Source organism: Nycticebus coucang, unplaced genomic scaffold (assembly GCF_027406575.1).
Source record: "Nycticebus coucang isolate mNycCou1 unplaced genomic scaffold, mNycCou1.pri scaffold_53, whole genome shotgun sequence".
Lineage (NCBI taxonomy): Eukaryota > Metazoa > Chordata > Mammalia > Primates > Lorisidae > Nycticebus > Nycticebus coucang.
In genome coordinates, this window is record NW_026515583.1 from 652,804 (window position 1) to 678,971 (window position 26,168).

Genomic DNA, 26,168 nt, shown 5'->3' on the forward strand with positions numbered 1-26,168 from the left:
AACAGAATTTCATGGAAGACAGAAGAAACTCAGTTCCAAGAATGCACGAAATGTGGATGATATAGCATCTTTTCTGTGTGTGTATCAAGTACAAACACGCAAATTAACCTGAATGTACATAAATGCTCATTTAGGGCAATTTTAGAGATGAAATTCCTTAAAGATATTAACAAATATAGATAAGTGGTTGTATATTCAAAACCTGGAATTTATCAGCAGAATTTCTCTCCCAACTTGCAATCACTTTAAAGAACACAGAACACAATGTAGCAGATGATATTAGTCTTGTAAGTGTCAGACCTCTTTATATGACTTCTACAAGGAAAGGACTTGTAAGATAGCTAAAGAAACAAAAAATATGAACTTATGGTATCCTAAAAAGGACTTAGCTATTATCTTGCCTAGGATTTCCATTCCATTAGGAGGGTACGTAGGAAGATCACTTGCTGACCAAATGATAACTTTGTTTTTTCTTTAATCTTCTTATAAGAAATAGCTCCGTGTTGTGATTATTTTCAATCTTTTTTTTAATAAAAGACATTGCTTCAGGTAGATATCATCTAATTCAATCTAGAAAATATCCATCTGACTGCATGTCAAAGTATTTTTTAAACGTACAGATTCCATTAATATTGTATTACATACAATCTATAATCCTATTTATGATTCTTCTTATTTAAGATTTACGTGAGTTTGGGAGATTGCTGATGTTTTTATATTATTAAAATTTGCTAATTTTTAAACTTAAAAAAGAAATAACTATTAAGTCATTAAGACATAGAAATAGTCATTAAGCCATTAAAATGATATGTCTACTCCACTAAACAAATTTTAGAAAAGATAAAATTATATAGGTTATTTCTTGAATTTTTTATTTTCAATTTTCCATTTATCTTGAATTATGGTGGTTATTAATGAAATTTGTATTAATTTTATGGTATTCATTTTCTCCTTTTTGATAAATATTTTAATAATGACAGCTTATTTTATGTAATTTCTCCATTATATCCTATATACCGCTTGATTGGGTCAATGAAAGTCTTTAAAATGACAAAACTAGAGGACATAAGACATGTAGTCCTATTCTTAGTTCACATGAGCATGGGAAAATGTGAATATTTTTCTCTACTGTTATTCTACAAGAATATATACATGCTTGCCAATTAAAAACACGAAACGCAGTATACATTCAGCTAAATTGTGATCCCAACTGTGTCCTTCCTAAATAACACGACAAACTGAAGAACTTATAGCGTAATGGTATAAATAATTCTTATGTGTTGCTCTGAAGATATCCCATAGGCTTCTACCATCAGCCTTGTTATTTATCTTTTAGGGTTATAGTTTGTTCCTCTGATTAAAGATCACTGCTCACATTGGCATACGTTCAGTTTTCTATTTAAATTTTCTTATTTGAAACATAATCTTTCTTTTGAAATCTTAGCTGCTTATTGTATATTATATTCCTATTTTTCTTCTACATATTTCTGTCAGCAGCAAGAAAAATAATAACAATAATAGAATGATCCAAAACCTAAAGTAATTAAATTATTTTCTTACTTGAGGATTCAGCTCAATAGAAACTTTCCATGAATGTATGTTTGGCTTTGTCATATTTGCATTTCTACTGTCATTTAAATTGATTATATGTTCCTTTTGTTTTTTAGGGTCTTTTAAGAAACATCCATTGAAGGTAATAATATTCATTTTTTCATCTGGAATTATTCATGGCACATTGTGTGCAATGTTCATTATTTATGTTACAATGTGTTTTCAAGGCTATTCAGAGCACTATTAACATGACAGTTTCCAGTCTGAAGAAAGCAGTAGGAAGGAAGAATGTGAAAATATCCAGGTCAGGTAATTGTTTTTTTCTTTGATAAAAATCCTTTCATTGCAATACAGAATTTAAAGTTTATATAGCCATGTTTACTATGAATTATTTTTATTAAAATATCTGTTAGAATATTGAAGTGTTACTAATAACAAATGTTAACATTTTTTTTTTAATTCCATAGGCCATGACATTTTAATATATGGATAAAATCCCCATTTAAAAGACTTTAAGCATAACTGTACACAGGGAATCTATTATAAAATGTCATTATTTACTGTTCATTGAGTCTTATAGAAATTTACTTTTAAAAATGCATTTGTTGTCTTCTGTTTTGAAAAACCTTTTTACACTGTATAGTTCTCACTAGATGATCATCCTTACTCTTCTCCAGTGAGTAAAACAAAAACTCAGTAAATATTTTTTTAAGATTGCTCTTCTTCTAACGTATTTTAGGTGTATAAAGCAGGAGATTCATAATAATAAAAGCAGCAATATGAGAAAAATTAAATGGTTGTTTCATATTTACTGAACAAATTCACTGTGAAAACTCTACACAACTAGTTGTGGTGGCTTTCTCACATCATTTGTAATGAAAGGAAGGGAGGGAGGAAGGGAAAGAAAAGAGAGAGAGGAAGGGATGGAGGAAAGAAAGTGTAGGAAAAATGAAACAGAAAAAAGAAAAAAATAAGCAAAGGAAAAGAGAAAGAAAGAAATTGCTACAGGTTCTTTTTTTAACCCCTTGCCTTTATTTTTTATTCATTTTAAAAATTTTATTATTGGGGAATCATGGAGGGTACAAGACCAGGTTATGCAGCTTGCGTTTGTTAGGTAAAGTCCCTCTTATAATTGTGCCCCGCCCCCAAGAGGTGTGTCACACACTGTGAGCTGTCAACACCCTCCCCGCTTCCTTCTCTCTGTTCCCCAACTCCCCCACCCCCAAAATCCCCCACCCCGTAATTAATTGTCCTCATATAGAATTGAGTACCTTGCTTTCTTTCTTTTCCATTCTTGTGATGCTTTACTAAGAAGAATGTATTTCAACTCCAAGTTAATACAAAAGATGTAAAGTCACCATCTTTTTTAGTGACTGAATAGTATTCTGTGGTGTACATGTACCACAGCTTGTTAATCTATTCCTGGTTTGGTGGGCATTTAGGTTGTTTCTACAATTTGGCAATTGTAAATTGAGCTTCAGTAAGCAGTCTAGTGTAAATGTTCTTATGATAAAATTATTTCTTTTTTCCTTTCTGGGTAGATGTCCAGTAATGTGTTTGCAAGATCGAAGGGAGGTGTAGTTTGAGTTATTTGAGGATTCTCCATACTTCCTTCCAGAATGGTTGTAATAATTTGCAGTCCCAGCAGCAGTGGAAAAGTGTTTCCTTTTCTCCCCTTCCACACCAGCATCTACATCTTTGAGATTTTGTGATGTAGGCAATTCTCACTGGGGTTAGATGATATCTCAGAGTGGTTTTGATTTGCATTTCTTTGATGATTATAGACAATGAGCATCTTTTCATTTTTCTTATCCATTCATCTGTCTTCTTTAGAGAAGGTTCTATTCATCTCATTTGCCCACTGATATAAGTGATTGTTGGCTCTTATTGTTGTTGCTTAATTTGAGTTCTTTGTAGAGTCTATTTATCAAAGTATTTTTTTTTGTTTCTTTTTTCTTTTTTTCAAGAGGCATAGTTTCACTTTGTTGCCTTGGTAGGGTGCTGTGGTGTCACAGCTCAAAGCAACCTTCAGCTCTTGGGCTTAGGCGATTGTCTTGCCTCAGCCTTCCGAGTAACTGAAACTACCACACCTACCACAATGCCCAAATTATTTATCAAGGTTTTGTCTGATTCATAATATGAAAATATCTTTTCCCATTCTGCTGGTTGTCTGTTTGCTTTGGTTGTTTTCTCCTTAGCTGTGAAGAAGCTATTCAGTTGAATTAAGTCACATTTGTTTTTCTTTTGTTGCAATTGCCCCAGGGCCATAACTGCAAGTGATTTCCCCAGAGTTTCTTCAAGGATTTTTATTGTTTCATGCCTTATATTTAGATCCTTTCTCCATCTTGAATCAATTTTAGTGAGTGGAGAAAGATGCGGGACTAGTTTCAGTCTTTTACGTGTGGATATCCACTTCTCCCAGCACCATTTATTGAATAGGGATTCTTTTCCCCAGTGTATGTTATTGTATAGTTTATTAAAGATAATGTGGCTATAATATATTAGTTTCATTTCATGATTTGCTATACAGTTCTAGATGTCTATGTCTCTATTTTTTGCCAGTAACATGCTGTTTACATTATGATGGCATTGTAGAATAGCCTAATGTCTGGTAGGTTGATACCCTGACTTTTCTTCTGTTACTAAGAATTCCCCCTTGGCTATCTGGAATTTTTTCTGGTTCCATACAAAATGAAGTACTATTTTTCCCAAATATGTAAAGTATGACAAAGTTATTTTAATGGGGATTGCATTGAATCTGTAGATTGCTTTGGGAAGTATAGAAATGTTAACAATGTTGATTCTTCCCAGCTATGAGATGGTATGTTCTTCCATTTATTAATATTTTCTGCTACTTCTTTTCATACAGTTTTGTAATTTTCTTTAAAGGGTGTTTCATCTTTTTGGTAGGTATATTCCAAGGTATTTCATTTTCTTTGAAGTACGGTGAAGGGAATTATTTCCTTGATTTACTTCTCATTTTGGCTATTATTGGCATATGCAAAATCTACTGATTTGCAGACATTGAATTTGTATCCTGCAATATTACTGTATTTTTGATCACTTTTATGAATCTTGTGGTTGAGGCATTGGGGTTTTCTAAGTATATCAACAGCAAAGAGGGAGAGTTTCATTTCCTCTGCCCCCATTTGAATGCCCTTCATTTCCTTCTCTTGCCTGATTATTTTGGCTGGGACTTTCATCCTGATTAGTAGTGATAGAGGACAACCTTGTCTTCTTCCAGTTGCTGAGTGGAAAAGCTTTCACTTTTACTTCATTTAGTATAATATTAGCCGTGGGTTTGTAATAGACGAGAACATTTCAGACATAGGAACAGGATATACACTGATGAAGGTATGAAAAGCAACGCCAACTGTGTGAACCATTAATATAAAGAACACACAGGCGATGTTTTTGAACATACAATTATGAAGTAGAGACTAGTATACAGTGATACTTCATATGTTTATGATAATTTTAAATTTTGTTCGTTTATGTTGGGTAGACAAATGGAGGAATGAATATTTGAGATGTTGGTATGCCTTGAATCTGGGGACATCTAATGCCTCCATGAGTGTATTTTGAAAATTTTTATAAGAAAATAAATACTCTTCTAAAGATTAATTTCCATTTAAACTATCAATTTATAAAATGAAAAAAATTCTCTCTTCTTTTGTAAACACTATAGCTTTTATTGGATCATTCTAAGTAGATTATATTAACTAAATTTATGGTTTTGACAGCAAAACAAGACTTTATGGTAATATCAGAGGAAAAAGAAGAAAAGCAGGATGGAAGCAAAAATAATCATCCACAGGTATAAAAAAATTGAAATTTTATTTTCGGGTTAATTACAGTTTTATTTGCATTGGTAACATAGAATAGTTGAAAATAAATTAAAATTTGGACTAGCATTTAAGAATTGATAGGTTATAATTTGATATTAAATTTTAAATAGCCATTTAACTATTGCAAAGTTTAAAATAAATAATAAATTATAGATAAATTTGCCATTGGTATAGAGGCAAGTGTTTTTCTGGGATTTTGTGTATTTTATAATTTTTATAATTATATTCCTTGTATTATAAATTTCTTATGTGATAAGGAAGGTAACATCAGCTGTTTAATCATACTGCTAAGCAATAGAATTTATGAACAATTTTACAGTGGTGGCCACTGAGTACATTAAAAGAATAATCATTCACAGTGTTTCCAAATTTACAATTTTATGTTGCCAGTCAGTAATGCTTAGGCTAAATATTTCTTATGCCTAGTGATCCCTAACTCACTTCAGTATCTATATTGAAGGAGAGATTTGAGTCATAAATATTGTGTCTATGAAGAGAGTTTGTATCATAAAATATGAGGCCTTAGGTGAAACTTACTAAATGCAGAATATGAATGTCTCAACACAATAACTAAGAAAATGCCATGAAGGCTATGTTAACTAGTTCGATGAAAATATTTCAAATTATCTATAAAACCAGCGCACTGTACCCCAGATTGCATTAATGTACACAGCTATGATTTAATAAAAAAAGGAAAAAAAAAGAATGAGGCCTTTGGTAACGGGGCTCATTATTCTTGGGGTAACAATAGCAAGCTTATAACATATTTACATGTAGTAAATCAGTAAACAGTATCAAAATGATTTTATTCACTGTCATTAGAGGACATTAGGATGTATTAGACCTAGACTTAAGCAGTTAGGCTGTGTCACAACATAGCACTGTCATATTATTTTATATAATTTTAATTAAAGCTAAATAATTGACTTTTATGTCTGATTGCATTGATTTAGTCTGCTAATAGCATAAAGCTTTCCAAGTCTCCAAATGTTGCCCTTTAGAACAGTACTGAAGTACAATGTAGAGGTTTACTATTGAAGTTAGGTAAAATCATTTTAAGTGAGGAAGGAAGGCATTGTAATATTACAAAATTACCTGCTTATTCAGTTTTGGTAGATTAAAATATAATAAATTAACTTAATTTCAAACAGAGAGTGATAAAGTTGTCTAGTTCCTATTGGAGGCTGAGGAAAACAATTTTTCACTTGTTAGTTGCAGTCCAGGATTTGAAAGTAGCTAAATACAGATTTAAGAAATGTGTTAGTTAAAGTTTACTTATTTTCTGAATATCTTTGCCCATATTTGGGTGAGAGGATCATATCATTTTGAAAACCTGTATCCTGACAGAAAACATAACTAAGTAACAAAATAAACACATTAATCTTTTATGTTTGCATCTGCAAACAGTTTTCAAAAACTAGGAATACATATGGTTTGTGGAAGAGGGGGGATATACTGCATATTATGGATTTCCTTATGTGCAAAAGTTAGAGTAATTGTGGATAGATCAAGGCAAAGTAGAGAGGTGAAATAAATTAAAATTTAAGAAAAATGAGTAAAACCAAAGGTTTGGTTAAATTTTTGAATACATATAACACAAAAGTCCAGTTTGTCCTTAGGCAGTTACTACACAACTCTAAAAGAGTAACAAGCTTATATTAAAAAGAAAAAAAAATTGTAATTTGGCAAAATTACAGATTCCTCCTGATTGTGAGGATAATAGATCCACCTGAAGTGTCCATCTCTAAAATACCTCATGCATTCTCTGAACAAAAGCACATCAGTCTCAGAAATGTCTTTTCATCCCATTTCTAATTTGTGTCCCTGAAATAAACTTGACACTTATCTTCTAAGCTTTATTTAAAAGAAAACACAGTATATCGGGAATATGAGAACAGCCCTGGCAGACCCTGGGTATGTTGTTGTTGCTGTTTTTTTTTTTTTAATTTCATATTACTGTGAGGGTAAAAATGATTAGGTTACATTGTTTGCATATCTTAGGTAAAGTTCAGGTTGGAGCTGATCCCTTCACCCACGGAGTGTGCTGTGTGTCCTCACATTGTGTACATTTGATGAGAGCAAATGTGCACACTACGCACTCTCCTTCAGCCCTCCCATTTCAACTCAATTGTATTTTTCTCTCCTGTGGGTGCGTAGTTCTTTATGTAATTGTTTCATATTAGTTTTGAGTATATTGGATACTTTTCTATTCATGCACACTTTGCTAAGAAGAATGCTTTTCAACTCCATCCAAGTAAATGCAAAATATGTAGTTTTCATCTTTTTCTTTTTTACGACTGAAAGGGAGTCCATGGTATACATACACCACCGATTTTTAATCCATTCCTGGGTTGACGTGCACATGGGTTTCTTCTACATCTTGGCAATTATGAATTGAGCTGCAATAAAGATTCTAGTGTGGATGTCCTTATTGTAAAATGTTGTTTTCTTCTGGGTACATACCTAGTAAAGGGATTGCAGGATCAAATAGAAGGTATACTTTTGGTTCTTTGAGAATTCTCCATAATTCTTTCCACAGAGGCTATGGAAAATATCTGTTTGCAGTTTTACTAACAGTGTAGAAGTGTTCCCTTCTCTCCACATCCACACCAGCATCTGCATCTTTGGGACTTTGTGATGTGGGCTATTCCACTGGGATTAGGTAATACCTTCATGTAGCTTTGAATTGCATTTATCTGATGATAAGTATTTTTTCATGTGTTTGTTGGCCATTCATCCATCTTCTTCAGGAAAGTTTTTGTCCACTTTTGACATAGGATTGTTTGTTCTTTTCTTGTGAATTAGTTTGAGTTCTCTGTAAATTCCAGTTATCAGCTCTTTGTCCGAGTCATAGTGTGCAAATACCTTCTACCATTTCATAGGCTGTTTTCTTTAGTTCTTGTACCTTTAGTTGTGCAGAAGCTTTTTAGTATGGTTATGTTCAATTTATTTATTTTTAATATTGCTGTAGTTGCCAAGGGGGTCTTGTTCATAAGCTGTTTTTCAGGCTGATTTTGCCAAGAGTTTTTTCCACCCTTTCTTCCAGATTTTTTGTCATTTAGTGTCTTAAATTTAGATATTTTATCCAATGAGAGTCACTTTTTGTAAGTGGTGAGAAGTCTAGTTTTAGTCTTCCCATTGTGGCTAACAAGTTCTCCCAGGACCATGTATTAAATATGAATTCTTTTTCCCAGTGTATGCTTTTGTTTGGTTATCAAAGATCAGATGGTAAGTGGCTGGGTTCACTTCTAGGTTCTCTGTTTTCTTCCATAGGTACCTATTTTTTTGCCAGCATCGTGCTGTTTTGATCACTGTAGATTTTTAGCATTACCCGAAGTCTGGTGATATAATGCCTCCAGATTTGTTTTTATTGTTTAGAATTGCATTTATTATTTGTTTTTCTTTTCTAGTTCCATATGATGCACAGTATTATTTTTTCTAGAACTTCAAAATATGACATTGATGCTTTGATGGGGATTGCATTAAATCTGTAGATTGTTTTGGGTAGTATGGACATTTTATGATGTTGATTCTTCTCAACCGTGAGTGAATATGGTGTGTTCTTTCACTTGTTAATGTCTTCTGCTATTTCTTTTCTCAGGATTTCATAGTTCTCTCTGTAGAAATTCTTCACATCCTTTGTTAAGTATATTCCCAAGCATTTCATTGTTTTTTTTTAAGCTACTGTGAAGGAATAATGTGTCTTTGACCTTATTCTCACCTTGACTGTTACTGGCATACCATTCTGGAGGGTCCTGAGTTGTGGACCTTGATTTTATGTACTGCCGTACCCACGGCAACTGGAACTGCCGGCTTCCCGGCAAGTGGCCGTTGCGAGGCGGCGCTGTCCGCGTTGTAAAACGCATGGAAAGGTGGTTAGTGCTCTCGGGAGCGAAGCCCCCAGCACCTCCAGTGTGCACAGCGACAGAAATGTTGCCTAGCATACTATTGTATGAACGCAATCAGTCAAGAGAACTATGGCACGTTGGTAACGAACCTTTCTATGTTTGTTGAATACTTGTTTGTCTTGTCAGAATGAACTATGAGAGTTTAAACAAACACAGTGATTTACTGATCCAGGTTAAAACCAGCAAGAATGGCTGTGTCAGACTCAGTGACTCCAAGAGAGCCTACACAACAGCATGTCCCTACCATAAATGTCAGTGACTTGAGACAATGCAGGCACAGCAAACAAGATGTTCCAACATGACATACACTATCACCACCTGCAGTAAAACTTTACTTAGAAAAACATCTTACTTCACTAATTTTCATATGTAATACAAATCAATAGAGTAGTTTAATGTTTAACAAACAATTAATTATGAATCAAAGTATAATTACTAATAAGAGTAAAAATATATAAAAAATAGAAGTAGTCAAGCATTATACGTAAAAGAATATGTTCAGCTATTTTTAAAAGAGATTATAAGAAACTGAGAACAATTACAGAGCTAAGAGAAGTCACAAACCTTGACATTCCTAGATAAGGGGAAGTAACCAGGTGTTACTGATAAAACCACCTCCCTAGAGCAAAAACCTTGAAAAGATAAACCACCTCCCTCCGGAGAGCAAAACCTTGAAAACATGTAATGCATGATAAACCACATATGCAGACACAAAGATAATTTACAAGCATAAGCAAAATAACGATTACATTGTTTGAACCTTGGAAAGAAAATGTATAAATACCAACTTCTAAACTCAGTAAAATTTACAGCTGCTTACTTCACCAAGTGCTGTGTGCAGTCTGTCATTTATCCTGCGTCGACCTCTCAACCAACCTGTACCGTTCACCCTGAGCACCCTCGGACTGAGTCCCATCGACCGGCGGTCCGCGGCAATGTACTAAAACTTTTTATTCCTTGCTCACTTCCAGGAACCTTGTAGTTGAGTCTCTGGGGTTTCCAAAGTATAAAATCGTATGATCAGCAAAGAGGGAGATCTTGACCTCCTCTGCTCCTATTTCAATGCCATTAATATCCATCCCTTACCTGATTGCATTGGCTAGATCTTTCAGCACTAGGTTGAGTAGCAGTGGTGATAGTGAACCTCCTTGTCTGGTCCCAATTCTAAGTGCAAAACTTTCAGTTTTCCTCCATTCAGTATGCTATTGTCTGTAGGTTTGTTGTGGGTTGGTGTCTATCAGTTTAGGAAATGTCCCATCTATGCCTGTTTTCTTAAGTGTTCTTGCAGAAAGGGATGGTGACTTTTGTTGAACGCTTGTTCTGCATCTATTGAGAGGCTCATATGGTCTTTCCTTCTGAATCTATTTAAACAGTGAATTATATTTATGGATTTATGAATCAACTTTCTATCCCTGGGATAAAACTCACTTGATCATGATGTGTAATTTTTTAATGTGTAGCTGTACTCTGTTGGCTAGGATTTTATTGAATATTTTTGAATCAATATTTATTAATGATATCGGTCTGTAGTTTTCCTTTTTTGTTGGCTCTTCCTCTGGTTTTGGAATCAGGATGATGTTTGTTTCATAGAACATGTTGGGGAAGTTTCCTTCATTCTTTATGTTTTGGAATAGTTTCTACAATATAGGTATTCTTTGAAGGTTTGGTAGAATTCTGGTGTGACACCAGCTGGTCCAGGACTTTTTGAGGGAAGATTTAGTTCTGGTGCTTTATACTGGTCTGTTCAGAGTTTCTAGTTCTTTATGGTTGAGATTAGGGGAGATGATATGAGTCCACATTTTGGTACAGTTCCTCTACGTTTTAGAATTTCTGAGCATATAGATTTTTGTAGCAGTCACTGAAGATGTTTTGTATCTCTGTGGTTTCTATTGTTATTTTCCCTCTTTTATTTCTGATTGAAGTTATTAGAGATCTTTTCTGTTGCTAGTCAGTCTGGCCAAGGGTACTTTGATTTTATTAATATTTTAAAAGAAACAACTTTTTCTTTCTCCGATCTTTTGAATGGTCCTTCTGTTCTCAATTTCATTAAATTCTGATTTTAGTTTATGTCTTTTCTCCTACTCGGTTTGAGATTGGATTATTCTTTCTTTTCCAGTTGCTTCAGATGGTTTATTGGGTTATTGATTTGCATTTTTTCTGTTTTTTGAATGAGAACATTTAATCCAATAACTTTTACCCTTAGGACTGCCTTTGCAGTATCCCACAGGTTTTGATAGTGTGTGGCTTCATTGTCATTTTTTCATGAAAGATAACGATTTTTTTCTTTATCTCCTCCTTGACCCAGACATGCCTAGAGATTCTGAAATTCAGATAGCAGACAGCTTCAGAACCCCAGCACGACTCAACAACAATAAGACATCCCGCAGGCATATCATAATTAACATCACTAAAGTTAATATGAAGGAGAAAATTCTCAAAGCTTCCAGGAGAAAGAAAACCGTTACCTTCAAAGGGAAGAATATTATAATGACTGCAGATCTCTCTGCTGAAACTTTTTAAGCCAGAAGAAAGTGTTCACTGACTTTTAATCTCCTAAAGCAAAATAACTTTCAACCCTGGATCTTGTATCCAGCTAAACTGAGTTTCATTTATAATGGAGAAATTAAATACTTTAATGTCATTCATATGTTGAAGAAATTTGCCATAACCAAACCAGCTCTTCAGGATATTCTCAGACCTATCCTCCATAATGACCAACCCAATCCTATACCACAAAAGTAAACTCACTCATAAACTTTGGATGAAACTCCAATTTCGACACTAGCGAAAGGATTAAAAATGGCCACTGGGCTTTTGAAAAACTCGATACCCAAAACTTCACCAGACTTATCAATATTCTCCATTAATGTGAACGGCTTAAACTGTCCTCTAAAGAGGCATAGGTTAGCTGACTGGATACAAAAACTCAAGCCAGATATTTGTTGCATACAAGAGTCACATCTTAACTTAAAAGACAAATACAGACTCCGGATGAAAGGATGGTCATCCATATTTCAGGCAAATGGTAATCATAAAAAAGCAGGTGTTGCAATTTTATTTGCAGATACAATAGGCTTTAAACCAACAAAATTAAGGAAGGACAAGAATGGTCACTTGATAATTGTTAAGGGTAATACTTAATATTATGAGATCTCAATTATTAATATCTATGCACCCAACCAGAATGCACCTCAATTTATAAGAGAAACTCTAAGAGACATGAGCAACTTGATTTCCTCCAGCTCCATAATAGTCGGAGATTTCAACACTCCTTTGTAAGTGTTTGATCGATCCTCCAAGAAGAAGCTGAGCAAAGAAATCTTAGATTTAAACCTAACCATCCAACATTTGAATTTAGCAGACATCTACAGAACATTTCATCCCAACAAAACTGAATACACATACTTCTCATCAGCTCATGGAACTTACTCAGAAATTGATCACATCTTAGGTCACAAGTCTAACCTCAGTAAATTTAAAGGAATAGAAATTATTCCATGCATCTTCTCGTACCACCACGGAATAAGACTTGAGCTGAGTAACAACAGGAATCTGCATACTCGTACAAAAACGTGGAAGTTAAATAACCGTATGCTGAATGATAGCTGGGTCAGAGATGAGATTAAGAAAGAAATCGCTAATTTTTTGGAACAAAACCACAATGAAGACACAAACTATCAGAACCTCTGGGACACCGCAAAGGCAGTTCTAAGAGGGATATTTATAGCACTGAAAGCCTTCCTAAAGAGAAAGGAAAGAGAGGAAGTTAACAACTTACTGGGACATCTCAAGCAACAGGAAAAGGAAGAACATTCCAACCCAAAACCCAGTAGATAAAAAGAAATAACCAAAATTGGAGTAGAATTAAATCAAATTGAAAACAAAAGAATAATACAACAGATAAATAAATCAAAAACCTGTTTTTTTCAAAAGGTCAATAAAATAGATAAACTTTTTGCCAACCTAATCAGGAAAAAAAGAGTAAACTCTCTAAACTCATCAATCAGAAACAACAAAGACGAAATAACAACAGACTCCTCAGAAATAAAAAAAAAAAATCCTTAATGAATATTACAAGAAACTTTATTCTCAGAAATATGAAAATCTGAAGGAAATTTACCGATACTTGGAAGCACGTCACCTTCCAAGACTTAGCCAGAATCAAGTGGAAATGTTGAACAGGCCCATATCAACTTTGGAAATAGCATCAACCATACAAAACCTCCCTAAAAAGAAAAGCCCGGGACAAGATGGTTTCATGTCAGAATTCTACCAAACCTTTAAAGAGGAATTAGTACCTATATTACTCAACCTGTTCCAAAAGGTAGAAAAAGAAGGAAGACTACCCAACACGTTCTATGAAGCAAACATCACCCTGATCCCCAAACCAGGAAAAGACCCAACAAGAAAAGAAAATTATAGACTAATGTCACTAATGAATATAGATGCAAAAATATTCAACAAGATCCTAACAAACAGAATCCAGCAACACATCAAACAAATTATACATCATGACCAAGTTGGTTTTATCCCAGAGTCTCCAGGCTGGTTCAATATATGTAAATCTATAAATGTAATCCAGCACATAAATTAAAAAACAAAGACCATATGATTCTCTCAATCGATGCAGAAAAAGTTTTTGATAATATCCAGCATCCCTTCATGATCAGAACACTTAAGAAAATCAGTATAGAAGGGACATTTCTTAAACTGATAGAGGCCATCTACAGCAAACCCACAGCCAAATACATATTGAATGGAGTTAAATTGGAATCATATCCACTGAGATCAGGAACCAGACAAGGCTGCCCATTGTCTCCATTGCTTTTTAACATTGTAATGGAAGTTTTAGCCACTGCAATTAGGGAAGAAAAGGCAATCAAGGGTATCCATATAGGGTCAGAAGAGATCAAACTTTTGGTCTTCACAGATGATATGATAGTATATCTGGAAAACACTAGGGACTCTACTACAAAACTCTTAGAAGTGATCAAGGAATACAGCAGCGTCTCAGGTTACAAAATCAACATTCATAAATCGGTAGCCTTTATATATACCAACAATAGTCAAGTTGAGAAAACAGTTAAGGACTCTATCCCATTCACAGTAGTGCCAAAGAAGATGAAATATTTGGGAATTTATCTAACAAAGGACATGAAAGATCTCTATAAAGAGAACTATGAAACTCTAAGAAAAGAAATAGCTGAAAATATTAACAGATGGAAAAACATATCATGCTCATGGCTGGGAAGAATCAACATTGTTAAAATGTCCATAGTACCCAAAGCAATATATAATTTCAATGCAATCCCTATTAAAGCTCCACTGTCATACTTTAAAGATCTTGAAAAAACAATACTTCGTTTATATTTAATCAGAAAAAACCTCGAATAGCCAAGACATTACTCAGAAATAAAAATAAAGCAGGAGGAATTACTCTACCAGACCTCAGACTATACTACAAATCGATAGTGATCAAAATAGCATGGTATTGGCACAAAAACAGAGAAGTAGATGTCTGGAACACAATAGAGAACCAAGAGATGAATCCAGCTACTTAATGTTATTTAATCTTTGACCAGCCAATTCAAAACATTCAGTGGGAAAAGATTCCCTATTTAACAAATTGTGCTGGGTTAACTGGCTGGCAACCTGCAGAAGACTGAAACTGGACCCACACCTTTCACCATTAACAAAGATAGACTCTCATTGGATTAAAGATTTAAACTTAAGACATGAAATTATAGAAATACTAGAGGAGAGTGCAGGCAAAACCCTTGAGGAAATCCGTCTGGGCGAGTATTTTATGAGGAGGACCCCCCGGGCAATTGAAACAGCATCAAAAATACACTACTGGAACTTGATCCAACTAAAAAGCTGCACAGCCAAGAACACATTAAAGCAAGAAAACAGCCCTCAGAATGGGAGAAGATATTTGCATGTTATGTCTCCTACAAAGTTTAATAACCAGAATCCACAGAGAACTCAAATGTATTAGCAAAACTAGAACAAGGGATCCCATCGCAGGCTGGGCAAGGGATTTGAAGAGCAACTTCTCTGAAGAAGATAGGTGCGCTGCCTTCAGACATATGAAAAAATGCTCATCATCTTTAATCATCAGAGAAATACAAATCAAAACTGCTTTGAGTTATCATCTAACTCCAGTGAGACTAGTCTATATCACAAAATCCCAAGACCAGAGATGTTGGCGCGGATGTGGAGAAAAGGGAACACTTTTGCATGGCCGGTGGGAATGCAAATTAATACATTCCTTTTGGAAAGAGATATGGAGAACACTAGAGATCTAAAAATAGATCTGCCATTCAATCCTGTAATCCCTCTACTGGGCATATACCTAGAAGACCAAAAATCACATCATAACAAAGATATTTGTACCAGAATGTTTATTGTAGCCCAATTCATAATTGCTAAGTCATGGAAAAAGCCCAAGTGCCTATCGATCCACGAGTGGATTAATAAATTGTGGTATATGTACACCATGGAACATTGTGCAGCCTTAAAGAAAGATGAAGACTTTATCTCTTTCATGTTTACATGGATGTAGCTGGAACATACTCTTCTTAGTAAAGTATCTCAAGAATGGAAGAAAAAGTACCCAATGTACTCAGCCCTACCATGAAACTAATTTAGGGTTTTCACATAAAAGCTATAACCCAGTTACAACCTAAGAATAGGGAGAAGTTGGAAAGGGAGGGGAGGGAGGGGGGAAGTGGTGGAGGGAAGGGGATTGGTGGGATTCCATCAGCGGTGCATCTTACAAGGGTATATGTGAAACTTGGTACATGTGGAATGTAAGTGTCTTGGCACAGTGACTGAGAGAATGCCAGGAAGGCTATGTTAACCAGTGTGATGAAAGTGTGTCAAACGGTCTGTGAAGCTAGTGAATGATGCCCCATGATCATATCAATGTACACAGCTATGATTTAATAAATTATAAAAAATAGAATGGATAAGCAAGTATCCAATATACTCAATACTAATATGAAACCAATATATAAACAACTACAAGCCCACATCTAACAAAAATGCTAGTCTCATGAGATGGAGGAGAGAGGAGGCAGAGAGGAGAGAAGATGAAGGGAGGGTGATTGGTGGGATCCGATCTAATGTGCAGAATGTCAAAGTGTTCAGCATGTCTCCTGGGTGAAGGGCTCAACTAAAAATTGAAAATTATTTTAGAAATGAAAACAATGTAATCTAAAAGTTTATGCCCTCATATCACTAAAGTTTGAAAAATATAAATTCGTTTTAAAGTATTGTTTACCTAAATAAAGAAGATTTGGGGCAGCACCTGTGGCTCAAGGAGTAGGGTGACAGTCCCATATGCCAGAGGTGGCGGGTTCAAACCCAGCCCCGGCCAAAAACCACACAAAACAAAACAAAGAAGATTTGATAATGTTCAGTTTATGTTCATAATGACATACTCCAAAGGTTCCCATTTGGCCAATACTAATTTATCACCAACATATTTCTAGAATAAGGAATATCAATTTATTTAATGTTGTAAGTATTATAGTCAGTATATTGTATGTTCTTATAATGTTCACTTATTTTTGGTGGGGAGTGAAGATTAGAGTTATGAATTTTGAAGAAAATTCCTTGTTAACATAGGCATATAAATTTATATTTTCTCAATTAACCATTGAATATTAGGTGAGTCTTTCTTTCTTTCTTTTTTTTTTAGCTCCCTGTTTAGTTCACAGAATCAGCCATGAAAAACAGATGTAATACAGGTTTCATCTGGAGACCAAATATGAAGTCTTCAATTGCAGTGTTCTGCTTTTAAACAGATACTGCTTTTATTATAACTGCTTTTTCATAAAAAATTCTGATTGGGAAATTTTCATGAACCTTAATACTTTAAGGTAGTGATTAGGAAATCTTCAAGGACCTTAGTATTTTAATTTATTTCAAACTGAATGTTGTTATTAATTTTCACAGAGCATCTCACAGAATCGTAAAAAGAAGGATCTTGGGTATTCATCTGAGCCTTCTAATCAAAAAGGAAAAAATACAGTGAATGAACAAGTCGAAGGTAACAATTGTATATTTCTGAAAAAGCTATTTGACACAAAATTTGCTTAAAACGCATTGATATATTGTAAGAGCCAAGGAAAGTCACCAATTGCATGCATACAAGGAGAAGAAAGAGAAGTGAAATGGTGATAAGTTGTACGTGTTCTTTTAATTTTTTATTAAATCATAACTGTATGCTTTTATGGAGCATAATATGGTGATTTGATATACAATTGGAATGCTTAAATCAAACTGATTAACATAACCACCACTTCATTTATTTTTTATGGTAAGACATAATTTACTCTTCAGTTATTTTGAAGTATACATTTGCATTATGCACTTTAGGTGAGATCCAAGCAAATAACCTCCCTCTTCCCACTTATCACCTTCCCTCTTCCCCTCCCATCTCCCATTCCCCTTGTTAGACTGTATTTGTGTTTTGTCATTCATATGAGAGTAGAAGTGTTTATATATTGGTTTCATAATAGTATTGAGTACATTGAACACTTTTTTTTGTTTGTTTCCATTCTTGAGATATTTTACTGAGAAGAATATATTCCAACTGCATCCAGGTAAAAATAAAAGATGTAAAGTCTCCATTTTAATTCATTTATTCACTTATTTGTTTATTTATTGTTTGTTTGTGATTCATTGCGGGTACAAAGAATAAGGTTACACTGATTGCATTTGTTAGATGAAGTCCCTCTTATAGTTGTGCCCCACGCACAAGAGGTGTAACATACGCTGCCACCCCAGCCCTTTCCCTCCACCCCTCTTCCCACTTGCTCATTCTCTTAGCCCCCGCCCCTGTATTAGGGGCTGCCTTCATATTGGAATAGAGTACATTGGATTCTTGCTTCTCCATTCTTTTGATGCTTTACTAAGAAAACTTTGTTCCACCAAGTCTCCATTTTTTTATGGCTGAATATTTTCCATGGTATAATTATAAAGCTCTTTTGCATCCTTTGTAAGATAAATTCTCAGATATTTCATCATCTTTGGCACTACTGTAAAAGGAACAGAATCTTTGATTATATTTTCAGTTTGACTACCATTGGACTATATAAAAGCTACTGATTTCTAGGCATGGATTTTGTGTCCTGAGACACTGCTGTATTCCTTGATCAGTTCTAAAAGCTTTGTAGTTCAGTCCCTGAGGTTTTCCAGGTATAAGATCATGTCATATGTGAAAAGCAAGAGTTTGACCTCTTCTGTCCCCATTTGAATACCCTTGATCTCCTTCACTTACCTGATTGAAATGGATGTTGAATAGCAGTGGAGACACTATCCTTGTCTAGTTCCAGATCTGAGTGAAAATGTTTTCAATTTTACTTCATTCAATATGATATTGACTGTGGGTTTTCTGTAGATGGCCTCTATCAGTTTAAGAAATGTCCCATCTAACCCTGTTTTCCTAAGTGTTCCAATCATGAAATGATGCTTGATTATCAGAAGCCTTTTCTGCATCAATAGATAGAATCATGTGGTGATATTTTTTTTATTTTTTATTTGCTATATTATATTTCTAGATTTATGTATGTTGAACCAAACTCATAACCCTGGGATAAAAATCAACTTGATCATGGTATAAAACCTTTTTGATGTGTCACTGAATTCTGTTTGCTAGGATCTTATTGAATATTTTTGCATCGATATCCATTAATGATATTCGTGTATATTTTTCTTCCTTTGTTGGGGCCTTACATGTTTTGAGGATCAAGGTGATATTTGCTTTGTAAAATGTGTTGGGGAGGATTTCTTCCTTTTCTATATTTTGGAATAGGTTATGTAATATAGGTACTAGTTCCTCTTTGAAGGTTTGATAGAATTCTGATGTGCAACCATTTGAATTTTTATTTTGGGGAGATTTTGTATAGTTGATAGTTTAGTGCTTGATAAAGGTCTATTCAAAATTTCTAATTCTTTCTGGTTCCATCTAGGAAGTGATATGCTTACAGGTATTGGTCAATTTCCTTTATATTATCATGTATCTGAGAATAGAGTTATTTTGTGGTAGTCATTGAGAATTTATTGAATTTTTGTGGTATCTGGGTTCCCCCCCCCTTTACTGTTTCTGATTGATGTTCTTAGAGATTTTATTTTTCTTCTTTTGCTTAGTCTAGCCAAAGGTTAATTAATTTTAGTAATCTTTTCAAAAACCCAACTTTCTGTTATGATGACCTACTGGGTGATTCTTTTGTTTTCAATTCTATTTAATTCTGCTCTAAGTTTGGTTATTTCTTTTCATCTGCAGGGTTTGCAGTTGGATTTATCTTTCATTTCCTGTTGCTTAAGATAGCCTATTAGGTTGCTGACTTGCTCTCCTCTTGTTTTCTTTTTATTTATTTATTTATTTATTTATTTATTTTTTGGTAGAGACAGAGTCTCACTTTATGGCCCTTGATAGAGTGCCGTGGCCTCACACAGCTCACAGCAACCTCCAACTCCTGGGCTTAAGCGATTCTCTTGCCTCAGCCTCTTCTTCATGAAGACTTCTAATGCTATGAACTTCCCTCTTAGGACTGCCTTTGCAGTATTCCACAGGTTTTGATAGTTTGTGTCTTCATTATCATTTTGTTCAGCAAATCTGATGATTTCTTTCTTAATCTCATCTTTGACCTAGCTATCATTTATACTAAGGTTATTTCACTTCCATGACTTTGAATATGAATATTTCTTTTGCTAGAAGGTATAATTGGTATTATTTTAAAAGCATTGAGGTTAGACTTGTGTTTGAAGATATGATCTGTGGGCTGGTGAAAAGAATGTGTATTCTGTTTTATTAGGATGAAAGGTTCTGTAGTTGTCGGTTATGTCCATTTTTTTCGAGGGTCAAGTTTAAGACCATTATTTCTTAGTTTTTTTTTGATGATCTATCCTGAATAGCTAAAGGGGTATTTAAAATGTCCAGTTATTTATAGTACAGGAAGATATCATATTGTTCAGATCCATTAGGTTTTGTTTTGTAAATAGAGGAACATTCAGAAAGGGTACATAAATGTTAATTATTGAAAGCTATCCATATTGATTGTTGCCCTTGACAAATATTTAGTATCTGTCCTTGTATTTTGTTATTTGTTTTTGTTTTAATTCAATTATATCTGCAACTAAGATTGCTATCCCTGCTTTTTTCTGATGTCCATTTGCCTGATCTCCATTCATTTGCTTTGAGTCTTTCTTTGTCCTTTGAGGTAAGATGAGACCCCATTGGCAACAATTACTGGCCTTAGTTTTTTAAAACCAGTCAGCCATTCTGTGCCTTTAGGGGAGAATTTAGGCTATTCACATTAATTGAGATAATTGATAGGTATGGTAGTATTTTGGTTGTTTTGTTTTTCAAATGTCTAGTGAATATTTTTAACCCTTTGACCATTGTGAAATCTAGGCTTTGTTGTTTAAATTCTGGGTGTATTTCTTTGGGTGGTAGACAACTGTGCTGGTCATTACGGAAAATGGTTCTGTGTATTTCCTGGATAGCTCATCTTGTTATGGTAAATTTCCTCAACATGTGGGTATCAGTGAAGTATTTGATTTCTCCATCACAAATGAAACTCATTTTATCTGGATATGGGATTCTGAGCTAAAAGTTATTTTGTTTTAGGAGATTGAAGGTCCATGATGATCCTCTTCTGCCTTGAAAAGTTTTCGCTAAAAGATGTGCGGTCAACCTAGTATTTTTCCCTTTGTCGGTAAGATTTTTGTTACACCTGGCTGTTTGTAGGACTTTTTCCTTGATATTAACTTTGGCAAAGTTAAATACAATGTATCTAAGAAATGGTTTATTTGGATTGCATTGTGCTGGATAGAAACTTTCTACTATCTGAAATTTTGTATCTCTTGCAATGCTTTGGAAATTCTCCTTCATAATATCTTGGAGTCAAGCATTTGTACTTTAAGGATCATCATTTTCTTCAGGAATCTCTATACTTTGGATGTTTGATCTTTTGGAATGGCCCCACAACTCTTTCAGAGAATGTTCTGTTCTGATTCTCCTGTTTTCTGCCTGTTTGAATAATTGGTATCATTCAAAAGCCTTGTCTTTAATTTCTGATACACTTTATTACCTGCTAAACTCAATTAGTGAGGAACCCTACTGTATTTCAAAGTTCTTAGAACACTTTTTTCATTTTGTTAAGCTCTGCTATATCTTTCTCATTATGTTCATATCCTTGGCGACTTTGTCTTTGAATTCTTTAGTTTCTTGAGACAACTTTTGAACAGTTTTTTGGATGTCTCTTTTCATCTTTTCCTCCACTCTATTCATCTTATTTTTCAACCATATTCTGAATTCTGTTTCTGACATTTGAGCCACTTCTCTATGAATAGTATATTTTGTTGTATCTCCTTTTTCATCCCTTGGTATAAGTGATCTTCACTGATTTTTCATGTTGCCAAAGTTCTTCCACTGGTTCTTCCTCAGGAATATTTTCTCCAATATTGCATTTAAAACTTGTGGGGCAAGTTTGGTTTGGTGGCTTCAGGTACTGGTGCTAAGCAGTCCATTACCAATGACCTGGAGCTTGTGATTGTGGTTTTTCCCCTACAGCCTTTGACCATTGTGAAAGGTCAATCCTGTTGAATCTCAGCTGTATAACTATATAAACATCTGTGTTGCCCCACCTCCCCCACACTAGTAACAGCTAGAGGAGGAGAATCTATAACTCTCCACTACAAAACAACTACAACTCAACTTTGGAGGGTCCCCAGGTAGACATTCCAGGTTGAAAGTTCTAATCAGATTGTCCCAGGGAGTACAATCACTGTTCACGAGAAAGAGTTCAGAGTTTCAAGCATTCAGATCGTAGGAATTCACAGGCATTCTGTCCAGCAAACCCATGGGGCTAGAATCTGGTCCCCTCTGGTGGGTAAGGGAGTAAGGAAAGTTGCCCATTAATGTCAGAACTTGGATGTCAGTTCCTCTGCCAGCTGCACACCATCTCCACATCCCTCTCTCTCCAGACACCACTCTCTCTTTGCAGCCCCCGCTTCATCACTAGTCGCTGCCCGTGATGCCACCTAGAGGTCTACACAATGCCTGGGCCTGTGAATTCACCGAAAACTCTGGGCTCTGCAGGGGGTATACTTTCAGGCATCCAGGCTCCTGGCAAAGGGTTAACTGTGCATTCAGATTTTCAGGGAAAATATTTGATTGATTTTATGACCAGTCGTATGGCACCTGAGCTCACAGGTGGGAACTCCCGGGAAGAAGAAGACAGGGAGGAAGTACATTAAGTGAAAAGGATCAGGTGGCATGATTCAGGTTGGTCAAATGATACAATTTCTGGAGAGGATGCATGGGTGGCAAGGGCCTACGTATTATGGGGTGAAGCGGTAGAATGGTTCTGGGCGAGTGAATTTGAACAGTCCCTGCCCTGAGTCTCCAAGGCAGCTACTGCTGCCACCACAGATAGTGGGAGCCCAGAGAGCTGCTGGGTTTGTGCCTGATTAACTTTCTAGCAGGAGAATGATCATGGAGGTGGTCCCTGCCAAAGTGAAAGGTTTGCTTCCAGAGGAGATAATGGACACTGGTATAACTTCAGTTGGTGACCATAGTATTGAAGCTGGGGAAGACCCATTCCCATAGAGACAGAAGTGGAAGAAATTGTCAACATAAATTTTACTGGTGGCTCTACAGCCATGCCTATTTCCACGGAACCAATCACAGTGGACAGTAAGCACAGTAACCAAGTTACAGGAAATGCCACAATTACTAAGGCAAATTGTAACACCACAGTGAAACCAGCTTTTCCAAGTGGCGTTCAGAAATTTGGTGCTCAGACTCCTGTGACTATATCAGTCCATCATATTATGTTAAACAAAGTATCACAGACAGCTGATGTTAAACTGGTAGTCAGAAACTTAAACCAGATGAACAGAAGTTAATTTTAACCACTTTGGTTAAGTGTCGTTCTAGCACTACCCCAAAGCCAACTACCACAGACTCAGAAATTTACAACTGAGGCCCAATCAGGAGATAGTAAGTTACCACTGCAGCAAATTAAAATAGTTAATCATGGGAAGAAGGCCAGAGTTGAAACCTGTCATTGGAGTTTCAGCACTGACCCCAGGAAGCCAACAGATGAATAGTGTAACACAGCCCTTGTTATAGACCAAACAGTAAAAAACACTACAGATTGCTAAGAAGCCTCAAATACCAACCTCTGGTCCAGTAATCAAGAAGCTGATCTTTGCAAAACCAAGTAATAGGAAAGCAGTTACAGGACAGACAACTCAAGTATCACCTCCAGTCATTGCAGGTAGGGTTCTTTCACAGTCTATTCCCAGAACTCCATTAAAGACCACAACAATATCTGAAAGTGGTTTTATTGGATCGCCTTTAAATTATACAACACAGACACTAAAGAAAATAGACATATCTCCTTTGAAATCACCAAATAAGGCAGTGGAATCAATTGTGCAGACCATCACTGTTAGGGGAGTAAGCACATCAAAGTTTAAAGCAATTGCACGTCTGGAAACTGCTCTCAATGTCCAGAAGATGCAGTTACCTGGAAGCAAGTTTGATTATGTCTGACTTGTTACTGCCACACAACCAGTAGCTCACCCCATCCAGATAGAATCCCAGTACAAACACTCAAAGCCAGCAAGCAAAGCCATTGGTTGTGAATACAACCCCAGTTCAGAAGTCCGTTCCAATTATCATGGCTTAGGTTGTCAAACAAATTGCTCCCACCAAATCAATCCAACTTCACAAATCATAACTACCAGCCAGCCACAGGACCGGCTCATCATGCCTGCTGCAACACTGCCACAGATTCAGCCCAACCTCACCAACGGGCCACCAGGCCTTGTCCTGGCAGTGTCTTGGCCACAGCTCTGGGAACAGGGATTGTGGGCTATGCTGTGCTTCCAGCTCAGTACTTTACTCAGCTACAGCAGTCTTCATATGTGTCTATAGCAAGCTATTCTAACTTTGTTGGAATATTTGGTATCCAGATCCAGTCGAGACTTCCATTCAATGGTATAATCCCATCTGTGTCTTCCATTCGGCCTAGAAAGCCCTGTAAGTGTAAAATATCACTGTGTTTGACATTGTATTGTGATTGCATTGCAAATAGTGAATTTTACAACATCCACAATTGTACTAGTTATTATAATAATTTGGAACATGAAAATGAAAGAAAAAAAGCAATAAAAGCATGCCTTGACAGAAATCCAGAAGGCTTCAGGCCTAAGATAGGGAAAGGAAAGGAGGGAGAATCAGATTGACATCATAGCAAAGGATGTAATTGCAAATGATCAGGCTGTCTTAAAAACTATTATGAATGCTGTGAGGCAAAAATAATGTGTTCCTCAATATACAAATGTAATGGGTGTAAAATTTTGAGAAAGCCCAGAAAGAAAGACATTGATGTACTTGGCAGAGGCAGCTGAAGTAAGAGTACAGCAACAAACAGCAGCAAAGACTAAGTTGTCTTCTCCAATTTCAGACTTGTTTACTAGGCCAAAGCAACTTTGAATAGTGGATGAGGAAAATTGTTGTTTACAGTCGTGAATAAGGAAGTAGCTGAAGCCATGTGTGACTACCTTCTTGCCCAGACAGAGCAGGCAGACAAGAGGGAAAATAAAAAGCAGCAGCTGAAAGAGTAATAGGAACACATTTATAAGAGTGATTTTGCTTGACAAATGCAATTAGTGTAACCTGGATGTTTGTACGCTCAATGAATCCCCAACAATAAAAAATGTAAAGGATTTGGATGAGGTTTGATGAGCATCATTAACTTAGCAGGAAAAGCAAAATGTGACCCCTGTGCCATGAATTGCTAACTCTTGCACAAAAGACTGATAAATGGTACAGTACACAAAATTTAAGGTGCAGGGACACTTGATTTTTTGGAAAATGGTTTAACAATTACTATGTTTTAATTCACTTCTTGTTTTAAGAGATTCGAATTATAACATTGAAAGAGAAGAGATTTAAAATGAGGAAATTAGTGCATTTTAAATCTTAGTTAAATCTGCTTATGGCCTAGATTTAAGTTTTCTTTCTTGTATTATATAGTTTTTTCATTGGCTTAGGTTTTTTTTTTTTTTTCTTTTTTTGTAGAGACAGAGTCTCACTTTATGGCCCTCGGTAGAGTGCCGTGGCCTAACACAGCTCACAGCAACCTCGAACTCCTGGGCTTAAGCGATTCACTTGCCTCAGCCTCCTGAGTAGCTGGGACTACAGGCGCCCGCCATAAGGTCCGGCTATTTTTTGGTTGCAGTTTGGCTGGGGCCGGGTTTGAACCCGCCACCCTCGGTATATGAGGCTGGTGCCTTACCGACTAAGCCACAGGCGCCGCCCATTGGCTTAGGTTTTTAAACAGTTAGATGGTCTATCCTTCTGATTCTATTGACAAAGGATATTTATAATTACTATAATTTACAATGTGTGGTGTCACATGATTTTTTTCAGTAGAGAAATTCAAAGTACCAGTGGTTGTTAACCAGTCATCCTTTGAGTATAGATTTAGAGCGTATTCAGACAGAATGTCTAACATAAAAAATTCTTAAGAAACATTCAGATGGCCTTTTGTGTTTAGAAAAGCACCATATTTAAAAAAAAATCAAGTTTTAAGGTGGATTCTGGAATAATATCTTGTTGTTAATTTGGGAATGTCAGAAGGGAACCCTCAGGCACACTCTTAAAATTAAGAGGGGGAGAGGGATAGGGTGAGTGGAGGGAGGGTAGTATAAATGTCTAAACACATAACTAAGAAAATGTGGTGAAGGCTATATTAACCAGTTTGATGAAAGTATTTCAGATTGTGTACAGAACCAGCACACTGTACCCCATAGTTGCATTAATGTACACAGC

General features: G+C 35.6%; 1 protein-coding gene and 1 pseudogene across 1 annotated transcript in view; both read left to right on the top strand.

Annotated features, from left to right (window-relative positions):
- The window catches only part of LOC128579414 (ankyrin repeat domain-containing protein 36B-like), a 171,198-nt gene extending 148,619 nt beyond the window's left edge, over positions 1-22,579 (top strand). The window contains exons 25-29 of the mRNA XM_053581525.1: positions 1,668-1,693; positions 1,779-1,860; positions 5,295-5,368; positions 17,270-17,363; positions 22,437-22,579. Of these exons, the coding sequence (XP_053437500.1) occupies positions 1,668-1,693; positions 1,779-1,860; positions 5,295-5,368; positions 17,270-17,363; positions 22,437-22,579 (419 nt within the window). The remainder of the gene's footprint in view (positions 1-1,667; positions 1,694-1,778; positions 1,861-5,294; positions 5,369-17,269; positions 17,364-22,436) is intronic.
- A 238-nt stretch (positions 22,580-22,817) lies between these two features.
- On the top strand, positions 22,818-25,135 carry LOC128579425 (protein lin-54 homolog; annotated as a pseudogene).
- Positions 25,136-26,168: the final 1,033 nt, after the last annotated feature.